Genomic DNA, 24840 nt, shown 5'->3' on the forward strand with positions numbered 1-24840 from the left:
GCAAAGCTCCAGAACAGTCATCCACACTCACCGCACCCACGTGTCTCTCACCCTCTGGCCCTCCCCCATCAGGATTTCATCCCACAGACTGGCCTGCTCGGGTGGCCAGCTCATGACTGACCTCTACTGTTAGCAAATTCAAAAGTCCATTCCGCGCCCTCAGCTCACTTGCGACCCCAGCGGCGTCTGACAAGGTCACTTTTACTCCACTCCCAGCCTCCACTAGCTTGTAGGCTTGTCTCCCCCCCCCCCCCACCACCCCCCACCCCCCAACCAGCTGTCCTGCCGCAACATCCTTTGCCCAATCAGCCTCACTTTTGCCAACCTGAGAGTCTGGGCAGACTGGACCCAGAATGAGTCCTTGGACCCCACTTCTCCATCCATACCCGTCCTAGGGCCCCTCGTCCAGCACCAGAGCTCTAAACATCTTTAAGATGATCTGAATTTACATCTTCTACCCTAAACTCTCCTCTGACTGCCAGACTCCTACCTACCCACCTGCTCAATATCCCCCCACGAAGGTCTGCCAAGCATCTCCATCCCAACACATCCAGACACACCCTCTTCTGTCCTCCCGGCTACTCCTCCCCTCTGCTCTCAGTAGCCTGAGCTCAGGCCCAGAAACACCTTTCCTTTTGCAGCTGTGCTCATTCCCTCTGTGCACTCATCCAGTCTCCTGGCTCCCACCACCATTCACGGGCTGAGACCTCCAAACCCCCATCTCCAGACCTCTCCCCTGACCCTTGCCACCTGCGAAACATCTCGACCTGTAATCTGTAATCGGAGAGGCATCTCAATTTAAAAAAGTTCCAAACTGAATTCCTGCTCCCTCCCTGTCCCCATCTCGCCAACCCTATTCTCATAGATGACCCCACCTCAGTTGCTGGCAAACCGATCCTGCCCGTCGCTCGGGTCCCCTCATCTTTTACACGGTTCTCCCTCAAAGCCCAGATCTAATCCATCAGCACCCCTTGGAGGCTCTACCTTCAAAACCACTGCCCACAACCTTTAATACCACCACCTGGTCAAACCAAGGCTCTCTCCCCTCAATTATTTGCAACGGGCTCCCAACGGTCACCCTGCTTTCACCTTTGCCCCGTGATGGCCCATTCTCAACACTGCGCCCTGTGGTCCCATTAACAAGTCAGCCATGCTGGCCCTTGGTTCAGAAGCCCCTCACGGTCCCTCAAAATCCTCCTTGCCTACAGTCTCCTAGAGTGTGGACCCTGACCACCTTCTTGGCCTTATTTCCTCTTCTTATCTATTGCATGCTGGTCACACGGAACTTCTTTCTTTCCTCAAAGCAGTGCCCGGCCACAGGGCCTTTGTACTTCCTGTTCTCTCTTCACCATTTGGCTCTTCGCTCAAATGGAAGTGTGGCTTGCTCCTTCGTTCCAGTCAGGTCTCTGCTCAGACGTCTCCTTTCTGACCATCTCTATTTTTCTGCTTAGCCCTTAACATCTTACAGAACCTCACTGTGCGTGTTTATTTCTGCCTCCCCAGGCGATATCCCACCCCCTGCCAGTATCTCCAAGGAAAGTAAGCGCCGTGAGAGCAAGGCCTTAGTCCCACTGTGTTCACTGCGGCCTCCCCGGAACATGCCTGGCACACAGTAGGTACACCCACCAGTGTCTGGGGAATGAGTTAACCCACTAAGGAAGCAAATCAGTAATGAAAACGGTTTATAACACTAGGCCCATGCTGTGAGGCGGGTACAACACCCCATCAAGTAAGTAGAACATAAACTCCAAGAAAACGGAAACCTTTCTGTACTTTTCTTACCTGGATACTCTCTGAATTCCAGAACCCAGCCAGAAAGCACCCCCCCACCCCCACCCTTCCACATCCATTCCACAAATAGGCAAATAACTCCACCCTGAAGACGGAACCACAGCCAGGAGTCCTTATATCAAACAGCGGTTAGTAGAAACGACAGAAAGGAAAAAGGAGTTACAAGCTCGTGCCGTACACACACTCTAACGCTCTCTTCACCTTCCCCAACAATCCCTGCGGATTAACGAGCTCACACAGGCCTAAGGGCATTCATTCAACAGTCTTCCACAGAAGCCAGAGATTTGCTCCAACGGAACATACTCTGCCTTCCCAGGGAGAGGAATAATCATCAACAGAATGGAAAATGAGGATTCTGATCCAGCAGTGCTGGAGAGAGCCCCCAAGAAGACTGCTTGCCCAGCGATTCCAGTCTACAGCCAGGTCCCGGAGCCACATAACCCAATGACCTTCACAAGACCCTGCAGTTCAAACCACATATCCTACTATTCTAAACAGGAAAACTGTTAAGACTTCACATCACCGTGCATTTAGAAGACTTTGTCTTCTTCAAGCCTGCTAGTGTCTGCACGGACTTACTTGGAGGGGTGGAAGTGAACGTGCTGCTGAAAAGTGTTTCGTTCAAAGAACAAGGTTAAGGAGGAGGAGGAACCGTTAAAAGTCCGCGACAGTATCTCCATCTGGACGACACTGGTGAGACGTGGAGACCGTCAGGCCCAACCACAGACCTAACAAATCACATCCAGCATTTTCCCATCCCCAGACGACTATGTGCGCAGGTCTAGATCACCGGTTCTCCGTGAAACATCAAGAATCAGCTGGGAAACCTGACAAACTACAGACACCTGAATCCTAGGCCAAGCACTTCTGATTCATGAGCTGGGTCTATATTTTCAACAAAGGCTCTCAGAAATCCCGACAAAGGTGGTCCAAGGTCTGTGGTTTCAGAAGCACGCACCAAGGAAGACATCTTCGAGGAAGTTTTCATTTATTCCTCCAAAGTAGCCCAGGTCAACCAACGACTGTTTTCTATTGAAAGCTATCGCGCCAGTTCGTCGTCTGGCCCCCACCCCCCTCTAGAACGTGAGCTTCCCGACGGCAAAAGCCCTCCCTATGTTTTCTTACCCAGGTGCTGGCCGATAGGAGAACCCCCCTCAGAAGGCACCCCCACCCCAACGCCACTCAATAACCCCACGCACTCCAGGAGTGTAACAACCCCCCAAGCGGCATTTCACAGGGCGCCCCACTACCCAGGCGCAGATGGGAGGGCGCTGCGAAAGCACCGGGCACAGAGGAGAGGAGCTGGGAGGATGCAGGGGGACAGGAAGAGGAGGACAAGGGAGGACGAAGGTGGAGACCCAGGGACGCCTGACCTCGACTCTTTCTCCGCCGCCCGCTCAAAGGCCACCCGGGCCCGCCGCCCTCGCCCGTCCGCCTCACAGAGCAGTCCCAGGGTCTACAAACCCGTTGGCTCCCGTCTCCGACCCAAAGGCCGCCGACTCCGACCCAAAGGCCGCCGACTCCTGCCGAGAGCTCAGCCGTTACGATTCAAAGTCTTTATTTTAAATAGGAGTTAAACCCTCTAATCCGAAAGCTCATTGGCCCGGGCTAGAGAGGCACTGCCTTTTGATTGGTTCACAGCCCCTCACGGCTTGAGGCACGTCCAAGGCGGTGACAGCACGCAGGCGCACTTGCCCCGTAAGGCCCCGGAAGTGGTGGAGCCAACGGCCCGCCGGACTTTGGCCGTTCTAGTGCCTGCGGTGTCCTCCGGGACCCGACATTTGTCAGCGAGACAGCATTTCCTTGGCGTCAGTCAGCGTTGTCGCGCAAGAGATAAAGTCGGAGGAGGTTAACGAACCCCTCGAACGCGCCAGTAAGTAAGATGGCGAGAAGGGCAGGAGAGAGTGGGGCCGATCGATAGCGCAGCGCTCGGCGCCTCGCCCTGTGCGCGTGCGCAGTGAACGTGCGCTCGGAGCGATCGATCGGACAGATTGCGTGCCTCCATTTTTCTGGGAGAGAGCGGGAGACCGAGAGAGCCGGACTAGCGGGTACTGGGGGGCTGGGATGCATGGAGAGCGGCTGGTGCGGTCCGCTGGGGTCTTCACGGGACCCCCGGAAAGACCAGCGCGGCGGGAAGGCCCGATAGTGAGCGGGGTGGCATGCCCCCTGAGTTGCCAGGCTCGGCCTGCACACCCCTTCCTCTTCCTCCAAGGCCTCGCTCCCACCCCCACTCCATCCTTGGTGCTCTTCTGTGGCGGGACGGTGGCGGAGCCTAGTGAGGGGGCGTCTGTGTTCTCGCCCTGGTCCCCCCTTCCAGTTCCCGGGTGTAAACAGTTTCTAGGTCCTGTTCTTCCTGACCTCGGGCCTCGCCTGCAAACTGGGGATGGTAATTAGGCACCTACTAGCGCAGGGAGCGAACGTTCTGTGAGAGTTGAGAAGCGGGGCTCGGCCTTTTCTTTTTGAATCTTTGTACACGCCGTGATGCTCCTGGCATGAGTGCAGAGACGGGATAGAATAGTGGTTAAGTTCTGGGCTCTGGTCTGGGCAGTCCTGGCGGCCACTTGACGAGTTACTCGGCCACATTTTATTTTCAGTTTCCTAACTTCTTTGTGCCGATTTCATCATCTCTATCGTGCCCTAGTGCTGTCTGCACAAGCATAGATTTATATGCATTTGCTTCTACATGTGCTTGAATACTTTTAATGATTTCATTCAATGACCTAATGCTTGTAAAGTGCTTAGCACAGTGTCTGGCAAGTGCTTACAAACGTTAGCTGTTGTTAGTAACACCCATCAGTGCAGCACGGTGAGGACTCAAGCTCTGGGGTCAAATACCCTGAGTAAAGATCCAGGCTTTGCTGTTTACAAGCTCTTTGATCCCATGTAAGTTAACCTCTCTGGCCCTCATGTTACCTATCTCTAAAATAGGATTAGATGAGTATTCAGTGAGGTAATGCATATTAGTTGCTTATGTGATGGGTGTCATACACTACACTGAATGTCTAATTTTAGCTAGTTTGTCATTAAGCTTTTTTTTTTTTTTTTAATTTTTTTTTTTTAACATTTATTTATTTTTGAGACAGAGAGAGACATAGCATGAACGGGGGAGGGCCAGAGAGAGAGGGAGACACAGAATCTGAAGCAGGCTCCAGGCTCTGAGCTGTCAGCACAGAGCCTGATGCGGGGCTCAAACTCATGGACCGTGAGATCGTGACCTGAGCGAAGTCGGACGCTCAACCGACTGAGCCACCCAGGCGCCCCAAGTTTGTCATTAAGCTTTTAAGGAGCACTAAAGGTAGTCGTTAGGAACAACACAGTCTCTAGAGTCAAACCATCTGCATTCTAGTCCAGGTTTCTGCAAGCACTAGTCGTGGGACCTTGAACAAGTTACTTTCCCTCCTCATCTTTAACACGATCACAGGGCTTCTCTTACAGGATGGTGTTGAGGATTAAGTGAGATAAAACATAACGCTCAGTAAATGTTAACTATTCTCATTATCAGTAGCTTCAGTTATTCTCCGGAGGGAGTTAGAAAACATGGTTTCCCACTTCTTTCCTATAACACACCCCTCCTTCCAGAATCAGTCCCTGTAAAGTACAGGAATACCAGGCAGTGCTGGTGTTACTGCTTACTCCTCTCCTTTTTTGTATTCATCCCCCCACCCTGTCTCTGTCTCTCTCTCTCTCTCTCTCTCTCTCTCTCTCTCTCTCATACTCTGACTTCCAATTTCTTGTCTGCCTTCGACTTCTGTTCTTTATTGCTGTTCCCAGGCTCCCGTGCCCTTCTGATAGCTGTCCAGACATACATACACATACGAATATTGATTTTTGAAAGTCAAAGTTATCTGCTGTCCACCAGTTGGAGGTTTTGTTGTTTCTTAACCATCATCTACAGTTTTCATTTTACTTTATAAGAGAGAGCTTAAAAACTTGGAAACCAATCCAAGTGCCCTTTTTTTCCTTTTTTTTTTTTTTTTAAAGTTTATTTATTTTGAGAGAGAGTGAGCAGGGAGAGGCAGAGAGAGGGAGGAGAGAGAATCCCAAGCAGGCTCTGCAGTGTCAGCGCAGAGCCTGATGCAGGACTGAAACTCACAAACCCTGAAACCATGCCCTGAGCTGAAATCGAGAGTCGGTTGCTTAACTGACTGAGCTACCCAGGCACCCCTTTCCGTTTTTTATACTCGTTTTGGCCATACCCTATTTGCCAATATTTTATTAAGCAATTTGTTTTTGAATCTTTCCAAGCATTCAACTTGATTTAGTTTTCATAGCGTGGTGGCTTGTTTGCCGTCATGTTTTTATTTACTATATAATTAAGTTATATAATTTAACAAAGTTGGTTACCTTAAAACATGTTTTTTTTTTAAATTTTTTTTTAAATGTTTATTTATTTTTGAGACAGAGAGAGACAGAGCATGAACAGGGGAGGGGCAGAGAGAGAGGGAGACACAGAATCTGAAATGGGCTCCACGCTCTGAGCTGTCAGCACAGAGCCCGACGCGGGGCTCGAACTCACAGACCGTGAGATCATGACCTGAGCCGAAGTCGGACGCTTAACCGACTGAGCCACCCAGGCGCCCCTTAAAACATGTTTTAAGAATGAACATAACTCAGGGCATCTGGGTGGCTCAGTCGGTTGAGCGGCCAGCTTCACTCAGGTCGTGATCTCATAGTTCATGGGTTGAAGCCCTGCGTCAGGCTCTGTGCTGATAGCTCAGAGCCTGGAGCCTGCTTTGGATTCTGTGTCTCCCTCTCTCTCTGCCCCTCCCCAGCTCACTCTCTGTCTCTCTCAAAAATAAATAAACGTTAAAAAAAGAAAACTTTAATTTTTTTTTTTTTTTAACATTTACTTATTTTTGAGACAGAGAGAGAGCATGAACAGGGGAGGGTCAGAAAGAGAGGGAGACACAGAATCTGAAACAGGCTCCAGGCTCTGAGCCATCAGCACAGAGCCCAATGCGGGGCTTGAACCCACGGACTGCGAGATCATGACCTGAGCTGAAGTCGGCCGCTTAACCGACTGAGCCACCCAGGCGCCCCCAAAAAAGAAAACTTTAAAAAACAAAAAAAGAATGAACATAACTCGGAATGCCTGGATAGCTCAGTCTGTTAAGTGTCCGACTCTTGATCTCAGCTCAAGTCATGATCTCACAGTTGCAGGATTGAGCACTGCATCGTGGATCCTGCTTGGGATTCTCTCTCCCTGCCCCTCCCCTGCTTCTGCTCTCTCTCTCAAATAAATAAACTTTAATCAAAAACAAAAACATAGCTGACATTAGTAAACATACAGCTTACCTGGTGGAAACAGTAATGTCTAGACATTCAACAATAGTAGCCATCTTCCCTACTGCAAAAACCAGTCGGTATTTTCTTAACAGAAGAAACAGAAGATTCTGGGATAGCAGAATAGAATAAAAGTGGCAGGTGGGTAGTATGACAGAGAGTAGTTGATGAAAAGAAGTTCTGTAGATAGTTGCTGGTACGATTTGAGTAATTTCTGTGTGCTACTATGCTCAATGCTCTGCACGTGCCATCTGTTTTTACCTTTGCTAACGTGCTTAACAGCTGAGGAACCTGACCTCAGAGGAACGAGGTCACTGACCGAAGATGATGCAACTAGCAGGGCCGGGACGGAAGCCCCGCTGGTCTGCCCAGACTGCTGCGTGGCTTCCGTGATTTACTGGTGCCTCTGCCCTTCACCATCCCTGTTTTCTCCCCTTGCAGCTGCCAGGGAGATTGTCTTCGTCTTCTCCGAGATGTACAGAACCAAAGTGGGCTTGAAGGACCGCCAGCAGCTGTACAAGCTGATCATTAGCCAGCTGCTCTACGATGGCTATATTAGCATTGCTAATGGCCTCATCAACGAAATCAAGCCGCAGTCTGTCTGTGCGCCCTCGGAGCAGCTCCTACATCTCATCAAACTAGGTAGCTTGGGGACGCGTGGATTCCTTGACAAGGTTTCAGAGGTCTTCACGATCAGAATTTTTCCCGATGATTTTTGTTCAGTCTTAGTGCCTAGTATGTGTCAGGTACAGTGGTAGGTACTGAAAGGGTAAGCAAACCCCAGATTATGAAGATTTCAAACCGGCTGTAGCCCCAGGATCTCTATGAGAATTATCTAGAACATTCTGTCATTGTTTTATTGACTGCAGATTTCAACTCACATGTCATCTCAGAGTCCTTTTCACTTTTTTGAAAATAACCCACTATCTTCCCCAGACCTCCCCAGTTATTCTACAACAACAACCCCATTTCCTTCATGACAGAATCACTCTCCGAAATGTACTTCATTGTTTCAGGTTGTTTCCCACATGTCTGCACCTTCCCCAAGAAAGGACAGCACGTGCAGTAAACATCAGGATCTCTGTCTCGTTCAACGGTACATCCTGGTGCTTGCCTGGGCTGTAGAAAGCACTCTATAAAATATAGAAATCCCAATATGTTTACACCCTTTGACTTAGCGATGCCAGTTTTTATGGTTTTTTTTTTTTAATTTTTTTTAATGTTTATTTTTGAGAGAAAGAGACAGTGTTTTGAGAAAAAGAGACAGAGTGGGGGGGGTGGGGCGCAGAGAGCAAGGGACACACAGAATCTGAAATAGGTTCTAGGCTCTGAGCTGTCAGCACCAGAGCTTGAGGCGGGGCTCGAACTTGTGAACATTGAGATCATGATCTAGGCCAAAGTCAGACACAACCGACTGAGCCACCCAGGCGCCCCATGGTGTTTTGTTTTGTTTTGTTTTGTTTTGTTTTGTTTTGTTTTGTTTTAATTTAAAAAAACAATGTTTTCTCATGTTTGTTTTTGAGAGAGACAGAGCACAAGCGGGGAAGGGGCAGAGAGAGAGGCTCCAAAGAGTGGAAGAATCCAAAGCAGGCTCCAGGCCCTGAGCTGTCAGCACAGAGCCCGATGTGGGGCTCAAACTCACGAGCTGTGAGATCATGACCTGAGCCAAAGTCAGACGCTTAACCAACTGAGCCACCCAGGTGCCCCTAGCAATGCCAGTTTTGAGAATTTGTTCCGAGGAAATAAAAAACAACTGAAATATCCAACAATAAGAAATTCGTTGTGAATGTTCTTGTATCCTCAAATTGGGTCCAATCACATGATGTAGATAAAAATTACACTGGCCAGATTTTTATTCTGTTTGAGTAAATGAACAAGTAAGTTATAACATGTCATATGGTTTGGTTCTATTTTTGTTGCAAGAATTGTAACAACTGTGCATGGAGAAAGGTCCAGAAGAATTCATCCCACCATTTTAACAGTAATTATCTCTGAGTAATCTAGTACAAGGTCATTTTTGTGTTCATCTCTATTCCTAATTTTTCTTATACTAATAAACATACTGTTTATATGGTACATGAAGTTATTTTTCAATTTAAAATGCATTTTCTTGAAAAGCTTGTTTATTTAAATATCAACAGTCTTTCAGCTACGTTTCACTAGTGTTAGTGCTAACAGTGTATCTGTCTTAATGAGCCCCAGAGCTGCTACTAACAGATCTCAGCACTAAAAATATTAAAATTCAGAACGAGAAAAAATGGGCAGCTTAGCTATAGAACTGCTTTTTTTGAGTTTCTGTAGTCGTCGTTACAGTAGAAAATTTTGGAAGCAAAAAAACGGGGAGGTGATGTGACCTATTGAGCCTGACCTTCCGCAGTCAATGTTATATTGCCTACGGTGTTGTCACTGAACATACACCCGGGTTGACATATACATAATTTTGTGAAGGGTTAAGTGTCACGCCACTCCAAGACAGAGTAAGTTGATGTTGGCCAACATCTTTCCCAGTTTGGATCCAGAATTTTGTCTTGGCTTTTTAAAATGACATTTTTGCACGCACTTAATTTTGGTTCATTTCAGGAATGGAAAATGACGATACTGCAGTTCAGTATGCAATTGGTCGTTCAGATACAGTGGCCCCTGGCACGGGGATTGACCTGGAATTTGATGCCGACGTCCAAACTATGTCCCCAGAGGCTTCAGAGTACGAAACATGCTACGTCACATCCCACAAAGGCCCCTGCCGCGTAGCCACCTACAGCAGAGACGGGCAGTTAATAGCCACCGGATCTGCCGATGCTTCCATAAAGATACTTGACACGGAAAGAATGTTGGCCAAGAGCGCCATGCCAATAGAGGTAAAAATCCCAGCAACGTACGTACCGTCTGCCTTTCGCTCGCTGCTCGTCGGGAGAGTGAGAGACTAGTTTAGACCAGCTTTAACTTAGCATAATCGGGGGCTTTGAGTCAGATTTTGCCCTTTGAGCATCTCTTTTCTCGTTGGTCTAGGTCATGATGAATGAGACTGCACAACAGAACATGGAAAACCACCCAGTGATCCGAACGCTTTATGACCACGTGGATGAAGTCACATGTCTCGCTTTCCACCCAACAGAACAAATCCTTGCCTCTGGTTCCAGGGATTATACTCTGAAGTTATTTGATTATTCCAAACCATCTGCAAAAAGAGCCTTCAAGTACATTCAGGTTAGGAGTGTTTAGAAAGGAGCTATCCAGTTTCTTCTTAAAAGCAAAGAGCACTTACTGTATGACTGCTCCTGTTCTTAAAGTAGCCTCAGGGACCATCTTACAAAACGAAGCAGCTGCAAGGACACGTGCTGCAGGTGGCACGGGACTCAGAGTGCATTGGCCCGTGGTTCCCACGCTGTCAAGCAGCCACTTTCTCTGGTCACAGTTTATGCAACAGGCCCAGAACCTGTGTCACTCTTTCATAGTCGCAGATCCCTGTTTAAAGGTGAAACAGTCACTTCACCGAAGTGTAACTTAACGGGAATCAAAAAATTATTCAGTTGAAACTCTCAGACGTTTACTGGAAAAGCGATACTGCAAAAGTGATATTTTGAGTATGCAGGAAAGAAATACTAATGTTTTAGTAGTGGCTTCCACCTTTTAGTAATTGAACTGAGTTTTTTACTCCGTATTTGGAGCCGTAGGACAGATTAAAGAAGCTGTCCACACGTACAAGTTGTGTTTATCCTCATTCGTTAACGTGTGAAACTATCCTAGCTTGATGATGTTCCATTCTGAGTTCTCCCAGTGCTCGTTTGCAAATGACGAAGCTCACTTCCACGGTTTTGGGAATATAATCCCACCAGTAGTTGGTTTTTAAAATCTCTGTTCAAATGATACCTTCCCGTATTTTACAAAGTTCGTTGTTCCTTCTTCTGCCTTGTAACATCTGATCGTTGTTTTATGTAGTCTCTCCGTCAACCAAATATTTTCCACATTTTCTCTGCATTTAATTATTCACCAGCCACTTAATGTGTCTGTCCTAACAGGAAGCTGAAATGCTACGCTCTATCTCTTTTCATCCTTCCGGAGACTTTATACTCGTTGGGACTCAGCATCCTACTCTTCGGCTTTATGATATCAACACGTTTCAGTGTTTTGTCTCTTGCAATCCTCAAGATCAACACACCGATGCTATATGCTCCGTTAATTACAATCCCAGCGCCAACATGTATGTCACTGGTAGCAAGGACGGCTGCATCAAGCTGTGGGATGGTGTTTCAAATCGGTGCATCACAACCTTTGAGAAGGCACATGATGGTGCTGAGGTTTGTTCTGCCATTTTCTCCAAAAATTCCAAATACATTCTCTCCAGTGGAAAAGACTCCGTAGCTAAACTTTGGGAGATATCAACAGGACGGACACTGGTCAGATACACAGGTATGTGAAAAGTTGCTGTTACCTTTTCTGTAGCATTTTCTGGCTTCCAGAAGAGAGCCACATGATCAATGTATGCGTTGAGCAAGGCAGATGTTACACCTCTTTTAGGTAAGAAAGCAAAGCTTAGAGGTTAAGTAGTTTAGCCAAGGCTACAGTTGGTAAGAGCTGGAAATAGAACCTTCGTTTCTGAACTGTGTTCTTCTCCGTACGTCACAGCTTCAACTAGATGTGAGTCTATGCCAGTAACATTGAGACTCTGGTGGTCTGTTTGTAGACCAGTGGACTGCCCTTTTCCCTCACAAACATAAAAGCAGTCCAGAGAAAAGGCGGAGTCAGTGGATCTCAATGAGTGTACACTTTAGGGAAGGAAGGCGGAGAAGGGCCATCTAGGCCTGTTCATAAGAGAGCACAGCTACCCTGACAGTTACTTGGTAATGAATGTTGTCAAAATATTGTCTTATTCTTCTGTTCCTCGGAGCAGCAAAGGCTGTTGTTTGGTAGCAAACCTCCAGGAAAGTTCAACTAGTTTCCTCTGTTGTGAGATGTTTGTGTCCCACACTAAAATCACCATGACCAGAACTTTAAAACTCTACAGGAAAACACCACCAGGACCGCCTGGGTGGCTCAGTCGGTTAAGCATCTGACTTCACCTCAGGTCATGATCTCACAGTTCATGGATTTGAGATTCGAGCCCCGCGTCGGGCTCTGTGCTGACAGCTCAGAGCCTGGAGCCTGCTTCAGATTCTGTGTCTCCCTCTCTCTCTGTCTCTGTCTCTCAAAAATAAACATCAAAAAAATTTTTAAAGAAAGAAAACCACGCCTTCGTAAGGGCTCAGCTGCTACGGCAGTCGCTTCTCCTTTTAGAGAAGATTGAAGAGGCAGGGACGTCGGAGCCACCAGGGTGCAGTATCATCCACCTCACATCCATCTCCTGGGGACAGTTTGCTTCCTGCTGTCCCTCTCTGGCTCTGACACAGACCATACAACTAGCAGGTCTTAGGAAGCGTCAGTTTCATCCTCATTCTTGGTCCTTTGTTGAAACGCTTCTGTAAGGAGGTATTTTGAAAACCTTCCTCTAATTATTACTGTTAAAGGGCTGCGTGCTTGTTGCAAAAAGAAGATGCAAAAGTGGTCAAAGTAAAAGTGGGCGGGCCGTCTCCATCTTCGGCAGTAACAACCGCCGTCGGGTGTGATGTGTGTGGAGGGCACGCGCCAGATTCTCACAGCATTTCTTAACGTTTGCTTTGTCCTGTGAACGGCAGAATGTTTTATGCTTCTGTGGGGCTGCCTGGTTTGCTTCGGCAGAGAATTGGGATTTGATTTTAAAGTAAGATTGTACTGAATCGATACGCAAATTCCCTCGTTTTCTAACTCACGGGCTAAGAGCCCATGTTTAGGTCTGTGTTTCCAGTTTTAATGTTTAGTTAGAATTCAGTGGGTTTTTGAAATACTGAAGGAAAAAGAAAAGCTATCGAGCATTAGAAATTTCAGTGTGAGAAATTAATTCAAAAGACTAAATAAAATGCTGAGCTAGGGACACCGTGTAGCACGTGTAACAGACACCTGCCAGACACTGGGCAGTGAGCTCAAGGAGAGAGAGATGACCATCAGTTCTACAGACCTAAGAAATGCACGTCAGAGTTTCTTTTTGTACTCCCCAGAGGGTAGGAATTTAAAAGATTGATATTCTCTCGTATTGAACAACACTTGGGGAAGTTACATACCTCGTTGTTAAGGAGTGCTGATTGGAAACCTTCTGAAGGGGGGTTGGTGTCATGAATCCTATTTTTCAGCATACGTATATATTTTGGACTCTTAGAAATTCAGCCTAAAAAGATTGCTGGCAGGTATGCCCACACACACGTAGAAGGATGTCCGTCCCAACATAGTCTCGAAGAGGGGAGCGTTAGAGACAGCAGAAGTGTCCACCAGAAAGCACCGAGGGCACTCTTGTCACGCGTCCTTTTCACAGCGTGCGGCCGTTAAAAACAAATACAGGAACATCTGTGAGCATATGTATGCCACTGGACGTGCCCTCATGCCAGTCCTCGCAACATCGTGTGGGTTGGTGCTGTCATTGTCCCCCAGAGAACGGAAGAGAAAGGTAAGGCTTAAAGGTGCTACGTAATGTGTCCGTGTTCACGTCACTAGTAAGTGTTGAGCCCAGATCTGATGCCAGCGCCTCTGTTTTTATCCATTAAGCCGTATTTCATCTTTATAGATCTCTGCTACCCTGCTGTATAAAAATAGCATATGATGTGAGCTCCGATTTACAGAATACAGAGGTATTTACAGAGATATTTAGAAAGGATTCATCGAAATACTGACTCTGGGTGTAGAATTATCAGGCGGTTGTTCTTTTTAGACTTTATATGATATTTTAAACATAAAGTCTGTACTTTCATGGTCATAAAAAAGCCTAGAGCTTCTTTTTGGAGAGCGGACGTTCAAACATCCCAGCAATTCTGTTCTAGGAATTTAATCCTGAGGAAATAGTATGTTCGGCATAAAGAATCTGTCAGCATAACTTGCAACCAGATGCCCCTAGCAGGAAAAGAATTACTAAATAGTAAGGGTGCTTCCAGATGGTGGTGTATTTTGCGGCCAGTAAAAAACACAGAAAAATGTACCTAATGAAAAGTTGGTTTAAACTATGACAGAAATGACCTATATGACACGGCACCAATTTTCTACTTTGTTAATGTTTTATTTATTTTTGAGAGAGAGCGAACACAAGCGGGGGAGGGACTGATGGGGAGGGGACACAGGATCCAAAGCGGGCTCTGTGCTGAGAGCAGCGAGCCCAGTGTGGTGCTCGAACTCCCGAACCACAAGCGGAGTTGGCCGCTCGACCAACTGAGCCCCCCCCCGCCGGGTGCCCCTGTATTTTTTTTTCTTAAGACGTCCCTGTGCCTGGAAGTACGTCGGGACGTTGACGGAGTCGGCTGCCTCAGGTGGTAGGTCAGTGGCGATTTATTTCTGCATGCTTCTGTGGAGGCTCCAAAATTATACGATAAATGTGTATTCTGTTTTAAGATGCCGTTTTTACATCGACAGGGTAACGAACAGAAGGACGGCAGTGTGAGGGTCTAAAGTGTAGCCCTGGGGAGCTAGCCCTGCCACTCTGACCCTTAACCTCTCGTGTCCGTGCAGGGGCCGGCCTGAGCGGGCGGCAGGTGCACCGGACGCAGGCCGTGTTCAACCACACCGAGGACTACGTGCTGCTGCCGGACGAGCGGACCATCAGTCTGTGCTGCTGGGACTCCCGTACCGCCGAGCGTCGGAACCTGCTCTCCCTGGGCCACAACAACATCGTGCGCTGCATAGTGCACTCGCCCACCAACCCCGGCTTCATGACGTGCAGCGACGACTTCCGAGCCCGGTTCTGGTACCGGCGATCCACCACGGACTAGCCCGCCTTCCTTGCCTAGGGTTCTTTTCTCGAGGACTGTGCCCCTGCCCCCACCGGGTCCCGTCACCAGCTTCGGTAGTAAGTCACCGCGCCATCTGGCGGTTGTGCCGCCACCTCTCCGTCCTTGGATTTGTACAAAAGAATCTTTTTTTACCTTGATGCAGAATCATGGTGGGAAAAGTGGGAAACGCAGATCCGTGCGGTTGCTCTGCATTCACTGATTATCACAGTGTGATTTTCATCGGTTTTGTAAATACAGGACTTGCCACTTCTCTTGAATCTCTTGATCATTTGAGGAAAGGTAGAGTTTTAAAGTGCTTTCTAGATCTCAAGTGGATCTGTCGTGAGGGATTTTCATCCGGTGGTTCTGTCGACTTCTGTGCCTCTTCTACACACACCCTCTTTGTGTCTTTCTTTTCAGGACACATTTTGGCAGGTAGGTGGGCCTGCAGCTCTGAGAATCCAGAGCGTCGTGCCGTTTTAAAACCAGTTTAGAGAATCCATCAGTCCTATCCTGAAATGATACCATTCTGATAATAAAGCTCAGATCTGCAACTTTAGTGTTCTACCTTTTTCACGTCAATAAAATTAATGGCCAGTTTTTCCCGAAGATTTCTAGGAAACGTATCTTTCGTCGTACCTCCCGCGTTCTCCTTTCATTGCCCGCAATGCTTCTCTTCAGCAAATATTTCTGATAAGGTTATTACCAGCGGATGGAAAGCGTAATTGAAGATAAAGCCAATCTAATCAAAATTCAGTGAGCCCGCTGCTGCTCTCCGACCGTAGCTTATTTCACAGATGATTACTATTGATTGACTTTGTTCTTACATAATTTTAAATCTTATTTTTCAGTTCTCTTCAGCATGAATCGTTCACTACTCGTCGTGGATGCACGTGGCAACTATGTTCTTGGAAGATTTTTGCAATTAAATCTTGATCAAGGTTTTTCTTGAAACTTTCTAATTTAGAAAGTGACAGTATTTCTCTGGATTCAGCTCAAGCTAAGGGAGGGGACCCTAACCTCCCCTCTGCCAGATAGACTTTGGTTTATATTTATCCCCAAGTGCAAATACCTCATGCTCTGGGTAGGAATACCTAGAAATATAATCTAGGGTCAGTTGATAAAAATACTAAATAGATTGATTATTTCATTTTACAGGAACTTTCAAATCTTCTGAAGTTTATTGCCTAAAAATTCTGTGTTAGTCATCCTCCTTAAGGATCATTTCACCTCTTTGGCCTGTGAAACCATTTTAAGCATTCTTAATGTGTTAAATCCGTTTTCATTCAGGTTTCCAAAACTGTATTTTTTGGTCTGTAGTGAGTTTAGATTTATTTTTGTTTTGTGTCCTGATTCTCCAGTATTTGCACGTGACTGTGGGTGCTCCTTTATAGGATGAGAAGAAACCTGCTGAGTAGGAACAGGAATAACCAGTTCCATAAGGAAATTACAGACCAAAAGTCCTCACTTCTTTTTCTGGCTTTTCTTTTGCTTTCCACGTACGAAATTACAGCAGAGGCTGAACATGTTCCGCATTCCTCTGCTCTAGCACATGTGCTAGAATGACCACATGGCATTCCTGATTGAAGCTCCACTGGGTCTTTTTAACTGTTCGTGAATTTGAATAATGATGCCTACTTTTTCCAGTTTCTGGAATAGTCTCAGCCATGGATCTGAAGTTTCAGGACTTCTGTCTACAAGATCAAGATACTTTTCTGTGCTTCCAAAATAGACACATTTTTTCTTCTAAAAATCACATCAATATTTTGAACCGGTAAGAATGCCGGGAATATTACATGGACTCGGCATCAGCATGTCATTAACTGTCCCATGTGACACCTGGTTTTCAAAAACGGTGAATGATAGGAACTTAGAACTTCTATGTTATTTTTTAAAGATATGTGATTTCTAAAATAAACTTTTTGTATGTAATGGTAATTTAAAGCTAGTCCTTTTTTTTTTTTTTTTTTGGACCTTGCTTTGAATATTTACATATTTGAACATGTGTTCTCCAACAGCAGTCATGACTTTGGACTGGAAACTTTCATGCTCTTCTTTTAGTGTTTCATTCTAGAAGTACGATTTTTATAGCAGATCTCCTTTAGCTATGTATCTCTTTTACTCTACAAATTTAAAATCTAAAAACTTTATAATTCCATTTCTTATGATGATTCAAAGAAACCAATCTTTTACCTTAAACTTTGGTTTCCCTTCGGAAGGGCAATGATGGGGGGAACAGCCTCAGCTGTATTAGCGACATGTTAGGTAGTAAGGCAAGTCATTTCAATGTCACAGCTTCCTTTTCTGTGATTAAAGTGCTTAATCAAAATCATCCCCAACATGCACTCAATCAATGAAGTGATTTTTTTTTTTTTAACACAGCAAGATATAAACAGATTTGGGGGAAGACTTCTGTTTATGAAAATACAGTGGACCAGATGCTCCAGAGAGCCCTTTCAATACATACCTGTTTAGAATTTATTTTTAATCTCTAAATAGATGTCTGAGCTAGCAAGAAATTCTCAGGCAGTTCCTGAGAGGCAGAAACAACCAAAAACCACAAATCTAGACCATCAGGACCAATGGGGCATCCAGCTGAACCAAGGGCATTTGTCACTCCCCTGGAGCCTAATGATTTCTGAGCTCTGACCACAAGGTGGGAGCTTTGATCAAGACCTAGAAAGAAAGGTACCCAGAACCCAAAAGGTACCCCCTACCCTCCAAAGGGTGAACTTGCCAAAAGCCCTGCCTCCAGGAAAGAGGACACCTGCCTGCCTGGATGCTGGCTCAGGTTTGTGGGGCAGATCGTAACGAGAATCCCATCTATAAACTATTTGTCCAAGTAAGGTGGGAACGACTCACACTACCTATGTGGCTTGGAGAAAAGCAAGCTGAGAATTTAAAGCAACTCCCATTGACGGTGGCCAAAGACACCTGACAGAAGCCAGCACAAATTAAGGAAGAACACCTCTTTCCCCCAGGCCTCCGTTCTCTCAGATACAGATCTAAGAATCAGGGGTTCATAATCCAGTATGTGAGGAAACAGCCGCCATGATGAGAACCAGTAGAAACTAGAGTCGCACTTGGAGACCTGGAATTCTCAGACGCACGATACGTGTGTCCAATATGAAGATCTCAAACAGGACCCAGGACAGAGACTAGGAAGTGACCCGGTGGATTGAAACAACAACAAAACCTTTGGGAAAATGGTCATTTCTATAGCGTTCATTCTTCATGCCTTTGGCCTTTTTTGGGCGATTTTCTCCACCTTCCAACTCTCTTGGCGGGCATTCTAATCTGTGAAGCCTCTTTCCCACTCACCCTTTGGTGAATTTACTCTTCGCATTCTGGCTGCTCACCCCACCATGAGGCCTTATCCTGGGGCACCATTTTCTGCCCTGGGTTTTCCAGTGCTCCCTGTTAGCACCCGGCCTTCCCCCCCAGCGGCACCTCGACACCTGCAACGTTTCCTTTGCGTCCTATTTCTCAAGTCTTGCTCTGGTTCCTTTTCCCTCTCAACCTAGGGGTCAAAATTTAGGTTTTTTGGGTTTTTTTTTTTTTAATGTTTGTTTATTATTGAGAGAGAGCATGAACATGGGAGGTGCAGAGAGAGGAAGAGACACAGAATCCGAAGCAGGCTCCAGGCTCTGAGCTGTCAGCACAGAGCCGGATGTGGGGCTCAAACTCACAAACCGCGAGACCATGAGCTGAGCCAAAGTCGGACGCCCAACCGACTGAGCCACCCAGATGCCCCTCAAAATTTAGGTTATTAAACTGAGTCAGCACTGACAATTACTGGAGCTGTAGAATCCCAGCCTTCCCTGTTTTATCTGTACGTTAGGGAATTTAGCTGAATTTGGTGACAATTGATGAAATTCAAATTCAATTTTTGTCTTTGACGAAAAGAGCTGTATTAGAGGTATCTTCATGAGGTTACAACTTACTGGATTATCAGATGATTTTAAAGCCGTGCAGTCTGACATTTCCTGCCAAGCCTTTAATGATCTGGATATTCTTCACCTGGTGTCCAGCTGCACTTTAAAAAGTAAGGTATTGGGGTGCCTGGGTGGCTCGGTTAAGCATCAGACTCTTGATTGGGGTTCAGGTCATGATCTTGCAGTTCATGGGATCAAGATCCGTGTCGGGCTCCACGCTGACAGTGCAGAGCCTGCTTGGGATTCTCCCTCTCCGTCTCTCTCCGTCCCTCCCCCACCCTCAAAATAGATAAACATTAAAAAAAAAAAAAAAAAAAAAAAAGGTACTGAGTGCCTAGCATTCAAAGACTACCGTCAAGGAGCTTGATAGCTAAAGGTTCATGTGAAAACAGTATAAGGCATACCAAACAACAGTCCATGTACAAAAGCAGTCTTCCTTCCTGCGCATTTATTAGGAGCTCTAGGAGTGAAGTGATCAGACGCCCTACGTTTTGAGGAGAAAATTCATCCAAAATGCTGTTCTCAGTAGCATTTGTTAAGGGGGAAAAATTACATCATTAGAGTCTCTCGTACTTGGTTCCCTTGAACTCTAGTTGTTTCAACCTTCAGTCAGTGGGATATTACGAAAGCCACCCAATTTCCCAGAATAGTGAAATCTTGCAACGTTTGTGCACAGAAGGATGCATTTGCCTTAAGTAAATACGAACGTCTAAGGGCTTTCATTCAGAAAAATGACAGGACAAAACACCAAACTGAGAAGCCAGGCCCTCATTCACAAAATACTACACTAGGTATCCAGATAGGAGTGAGTCTGTTTCATTTCAGGATCAAATCTATGGCTTTTGTGTCTTCCTTTTTGTTTGTTTGTTTGTTTTGTTAGAGCAGTGGGGAGGGAGAGAGAGAATTTTTATTTTTTTTATTTTTTATTTTTTTTAGCATTTATTTATTTTCGAGAGACAGAGAGCAAGCAGGGGAGGGGCAAAGAGGGAGGGAGACAGATTCCAAAGCAGGCTCCAGGCTCTGAGCTGTCAGCACAGAGCCCGATGCGGGGCTCAAACTCACGAACCCTGAGATCGTGACCTGATCCAAAGGCGGATGCTTGACCGACTGAGCCATCCAGATGCCCCAGAGAGACAGAGAATTTTAAGCAAGCTCCACACCCAGTGTGGTGCCCAACACAGGCTCAGTCTTATGGCCGTGAGATCATGACCTGAGCCAAAACCAAGAGTGGGACGCTCAACCGACTGAGCCACCTGGGTGCCCCTACATTCTGTTTTTTTAATTTAGGTTTTTCCAAAAAGAAGAAGAGGAGGAGGAGGAGGAGGAGGAGGGAGGAGGAGGAGGAGGAGGAAATGCAAATCACAGCATTCCAATCTGCATTGGGAACTCCAGGTCAGCCCTTCAGTATTGAGAAGAACCACCGTCAGAAGTTTGCCAAGGTGGTGGGAACAGTTCAAACTGGACCAGGTGTGAAGTCTACCTTTTTTCTAAGAGACTTGAGTCTGGATTCTGCCTCAGTCACATCACTGCATGACCTTAAACAAGTCCGTCCATCCTTTTTTGCTTTCTTTCAAATATATGCAAGAATCAATCATCCAGTAAAACAATGGTTGCCAGGTCCCCAGGGTACAGGGGACTGAGGAGTGACCACCAATGGGTATGGGTTTTCTTTCTAGGGCAATGAAATATTCTCAAATTAGAGAACGGTGATGATTGCACAACCTGAATATACTAAAAGACGCTGAATTGTACTCTTTAGAAGGATGAATTTTGTGGTATGTGAATTATATCTTAATAAAGCTTTAATTTTTTAATTCAATGTCAGCAGCACAGTACAATGAGTTTGCATGTAGCCATCACCCAGATTCCCCAATTTGCTACTCATAGCCAATCTTATTTTATCTATACCTCTATCCACTTTCCCCTCTCTTGAGTTATTTTGAAGCAAATCTTGGATTTTTATCCATAAATATCTCCATATATATCTGTGAAGGATAAGGACTTAAAAAATTTTTTTTAACATTTATTTATTTTTGAGAGAGAGAGAGAGAGAGACAGAGCACGAGCAGGGGAGGGGCAGAGAGAGAGGGAGACACAGAATCAGAAGCAGGCTCCAGGCTCCGAGCTGTCAGCACAGAGCCCAACGTGGGGCTCGAACCCACAAACCGCGAGATCATGATCTGAGCCAAAGTCGGACGCTCAACTGACTGAGCCACCCAGGCGCCCCTGGGACTTTTTGAAACAGAATCATAACATAATAACATCTAAATATACATGGAAGCACCAAGTTTAGGTTAATAGATTCCCACCCTGGAGACATGAACCTCAGCCTTAGCTCAGTAGTGCCTCCATGTTCCTTACTCGAGATGCTGCCCGGCCCGTGCCCACCAGCACAGAGGTGCAGGTAGGGCCAGAAGAAAGCAGGGGCGAAGAGGCATACCCAAGAAAAATGCCCAGATTCACATTCAACCACATGGAAATCATCTGCCATTTTGTAGAGCCTTTGCCTTACAAATATGACTAGCTATATGCATTGCGAGAGTACTGTGTTAACGATTTCTTTGTCTTACCTACAAATAATAAGATAAAGTCCTTCTGCTAGTCCAGGCTGTCTGTCATTCATAACTTCAGCCCTTATGACTCATTACTCTTTCCTCTGAATCTGCTTGCTTTCCTTAAATGGAACTTGCTAATTCCGTCTCTCTCTCTCTCTTTTTTTTTTGCATATTCATGGTGTTACAGCTAGGAACACTCTACCCTGATCTGCCCCCGCCTCTCACATCTTGCCTTCCCCATGAAGACTTCCCTAAATTACTCCCCATCCTCCTGTCTCTGCCTTCCCCTCCTGGGATCTCCACCTTGAACTTGTCGCTAAGTCAGTTCGTCCTCATTCTGCGGGGTCACTGTTCCCTCCCTGTGATCTGCTCCCATCTGCAACACGTCAGTTACTCGGCCCCGGAAGTTAACTTCCAATAATGATGCCCATTTAAAACATGGATTGTCTCAGCCAGGAATCAGTCGGCCGTGTCCACAAGTAAACCCTTCCCGGTGCTCAGACTCGTGAGGACTGACTGCTCAGCAGTGGGTGCCACGCAGACCAGTCAGTGAGCGCAGCACTTGCAGGAAGGTAGCAATGGGAGACAGCACCCGTCGGAGGTGCTACCTGAGGCAGGCTCGGAAGAACGGGTGCCAGTCTGTTTAAATGCAGTAACAACGTGAATGTGCCCCGCAAGAAGTCTGCCTCCCTGTATATGTCTTCCCTCAACGTTGAGGAGGAATTCAGGGAAAGTAGAAAGCCCGAGCAAGCAGTGTTGAGCTGCACGAATTAGCGGTGTGGCTTCAAGTTCAGACGGTGGGTGGATGAGATTTCAGAGATAATAGAATTGTACTGAGAGGTGCTCAGCACGGCCCTGGTACAGAGTCAGCACCCAGGAGATGTTCACGGTGAAGCTTTGTGAGCAAAGACCAGGAGGTGGGGTGGGTATGGGGTGAGAGCACGGAGGACTGTGCCTCCGAGGAGAGATGTGCTGGGACCAGGTCCTTTAAGGCATTCCCCTTGACTTGTTTTCTCCCGGCTGTTCGCAGGACAAGTTTAGAAAGCAGGAAGAAAGAAACAGCCACCATGGTCACAAATTTGTCCTAGTGGCCTCTCATCAGGAAAACGAGCTTGGTGTGTCGGGTGGGAGTTGTTCACAGTGTTTGTGGGACGAGAATGCAGAGCGTTCCTACACCGAGCTTTGAAAGTAGGAACTTCACCCTACAAAGCAGAAGAGTGTTTTTTTTCTTCGTTTGTGGTTTCACATAGCAAATGTGTGACACTCTCTACTTATAGACCAAATGAGATGCCAGGCATCGAAGAGTGAGTGTGGCCTGGATTTCTGGCCCCTCTCCGTCAGCCCTTTCGTTTTACTCTTATCGCGCTTTGCAGAAAGTTTGCCTGCTGGGAGAATCGTTGTGACAATTTCCCGTGTTGTCAGATAGCTCCATAGAATTCAGTTTCTGAGAACCAGCCCAAGGCATGCAGTGACATTGCATAATCCCTCCTCTGAAGCCAGAGATATCAGCCGGAGAGCTCACGGGAGCTGTTTCACACCAGCATGAAGGGAGCAGAGATCATGGATGGCACGCCCAGGGTGAGTGACGGGGGACCGTTCGGATGGGCAGTTCACCAAACAACCAGTTACGGTTAAGGACAATGACTGACTTTAGTTCCAAGTTTCTAATGAAGTCGAAGGGTGAATACTAGTAACATGTAGGTTGGAGATGGAAAAGCTTACTAGAAGTCTAAGCGTGGAAAAGAGGGGTGCTCTAAAGCCCCTGACCAGTTGGATTCAGAGATGGATGAAAGTTACTTCTCGCAGAAACCAGTTTGTGGGGTTGAGAACACAATCCATCCCGTTGTGTCTGCTCAGCTTCCAAACAGCTTTCCCAGCAAGATGCGGGTCTTGGCCTCAGCTCACCCTGACCTCTCCTCTCTCTGGACCCTGCAAACACTTAGTGTCACTCCCGGGTTGATTCTGTGCTCCTTCCCAAGAGCAGAGTCCAGATCTGGCTTCAGCCTCCCCTGCTGAGTCCACAGGGGGCATTCTGCATGCCATTTCCCGGTAATTTTTGTACTGGTACGTGTGAGTGGGGCTCAGGTCTGTGGCACGAATCAAAAAAGATTCTCTGTCTAGAACGCTGTAATGGCTGCTTAAAAAGAAAAATGGCTCAGACGCAAAGAAAATAAAGCTCAGGGATTATCTTGCTAGACCTTTTTTAAACCTTCAGTCGTGCAGGAAAGAAAATGAAACAATTACTAAATGGGAAGCTTGTTTATATGAATTAAATATATGCTATTGATTATTAAAGTAATACTAATGTATGTCACTAGTGGAATTTATGGCTGAGTAATCCATGACCGCCTCTCTTATATGGATCGTGTGTAAATAGCAAAGCTACCCTAGAATTTTGTGCCCACTTTTTTTTTCTTTGAAAAATGTTTAAACCATTGGAAAACTGGCGGGGGGGGGGGGGGAAGTAATTCAGTAAACCCCTGTATATCCTTCACCAAGATTCACTGATTCCTGGCACTTTGTCACATTTGTCTGCATCTATTTGTGTATATTTACACACATACACACACACACACACACACACACTTTGTTGTTGCTGTTGCTAAGCCATTTGAAAACAAATTGTAGGCATAATGACCCTTCACCCCCCCTCCCAAAACATCAACATGTGTCTCCTAAAAACAAGGACGTTCTTCTACACAACTCCAATATGATCACACACACAAAAATTTAATGTTGAATTAATAGTGTCCTTCTAACAATCAGTCCACATAAAGGCAGTAAGTACTTGGGCAAGAACTCACGTCTTCAAGTCCTAGTCCACAGGCAAACTCAGCAGAGTACCCCTTGGTACTCTTGGGTACCCCTACAGAACGGTCGACGCCCATGTAAGATAATACACTGTTTAAAAGGCTTTATACAAATGGGAACAGTAACTGATCCATTGTCGAGCTTCTTGCCTTTCACAATTAACAATACGTATTAGAGTTCCATTTGTTTTAGCACAGTTGATCTCCTTGATTATTGTTCATTAATTCTCTTTGATCAAAGTGTCACACAATGCTGTCAGGGGTCATATCACATAAGCGGTTCTCTGCTTTGGTGCATTTTGCTTTGAAGCACCTTCATGTTCAGCCAAGGGGACCCAGAGCACCTCTCATACCTTGAAGGTGGCCTGGGGACAGTGGGTGGTGACCAGCGATTGCCCTGTCACGCCGTCCCGTGGTGCTGCTGCTTTTTGTCACCCGATGGTTTCATGTCGGTAGAGCATTCACCTTTGTGTAGTCGTCTGCTTTTCACGAGGTTTTCCTTAATGTCTTATAAAACCAAGAGAAAACTGAAAAATAAGCACGCTGATACTAGTGATAAGAAACGCTGGGCTCACGCAGTATGGTTGCAACAGACGTAGAAGTCCTCATGTGTGGCAAAGTGGTCCGTCTAACACCTCATCTG

At 46.4% G+C, this 24840-nt stretch overlaps 3 protein-coding genes across 6 annotated transcripts in view; 2 read left to right on the forward strand and 1 right to left on the reverse strand.

The window, feature by feature from the left end:
• AURKA (aurora kinase A) overlaps positions 1-3649 on the reverse strand; it is a 20889-nt gene extending 17240 nt beyond the window's left edge. The window contains exon 1 of one of the 3 annotated variants that reach the window (XM_086702537.1): positions 3277-3649. The gene's annotated coding sequence lies outside the window, so the exon portion shown is untranslated. The other 2 variants (XM_086702536.1, XM_086702538.1) reach the window with 2 other exon arrangements.
• Positions 3508-16835, forward strand: CSTF1 (cleavage stimulation factor subunit 1). 2 transcript variants are annotated; one of them, XM_086702535.1, is made up of 6 exons: positions 3508-3664; positions 7516-7716; positions 9655-9932; positions 10084-10281; positions 11094-11484; positions 14638-16835. In XM_086702535.1, the coding sequence occupies exons 2-6, from the start codon at positions 7548-7550 to the stop codon at positions 14895-14897; spliced, it is 1296 nt and encodes a 431-aa protein (XP_086558661.1). In that variant the 5' UTR covers positions 3508-3664; positions 7516-7547; the 3' UTR covers positions 14898-16835. The 2 variants fall into 2 exon arrangements, with proteins under 2 accessions (XP_086558661.1, XP_025788107.1); XM_025932322.2 differs by lacking the exon at positions 3508-3664 and adding an exon at positions 3731-3839.
• A 5474-nt stretch (positions 16836-22309) lies between these two features.
• Positions 22310-24840, forward strand: part of CASS4 (Cas scaffold protein family member 4) — a 37711-nt gene continuing 35180 nt past the window's right edge. Inside the window, exon 1 of the mRNA XM_086702540.1 lies at positions 22310-22965. Within this exon, the coding sequence (XP_086558666.1) occupies positions 22930-22965 (36 nt within the window). The 5' untranslated portion in view covers positions 22310-22929. The remainder of the gene's footprint in view (positions 22966-24840) is intronic.

This window comes from Puma concolor, chromosome A3, assembly GCF_028749965.1.
Source record: "Puma concolor isolate L17-30 chromosome A3, mPumCon1.1.hap2, whole genome shotgun sequence".
NCBI classification, from domain to species: domain Eukaryota; kingdom Metazoa; phylum Chordata; class Mammalia; order Carnivora; family Felidae; genus Puma; species Puma concolor.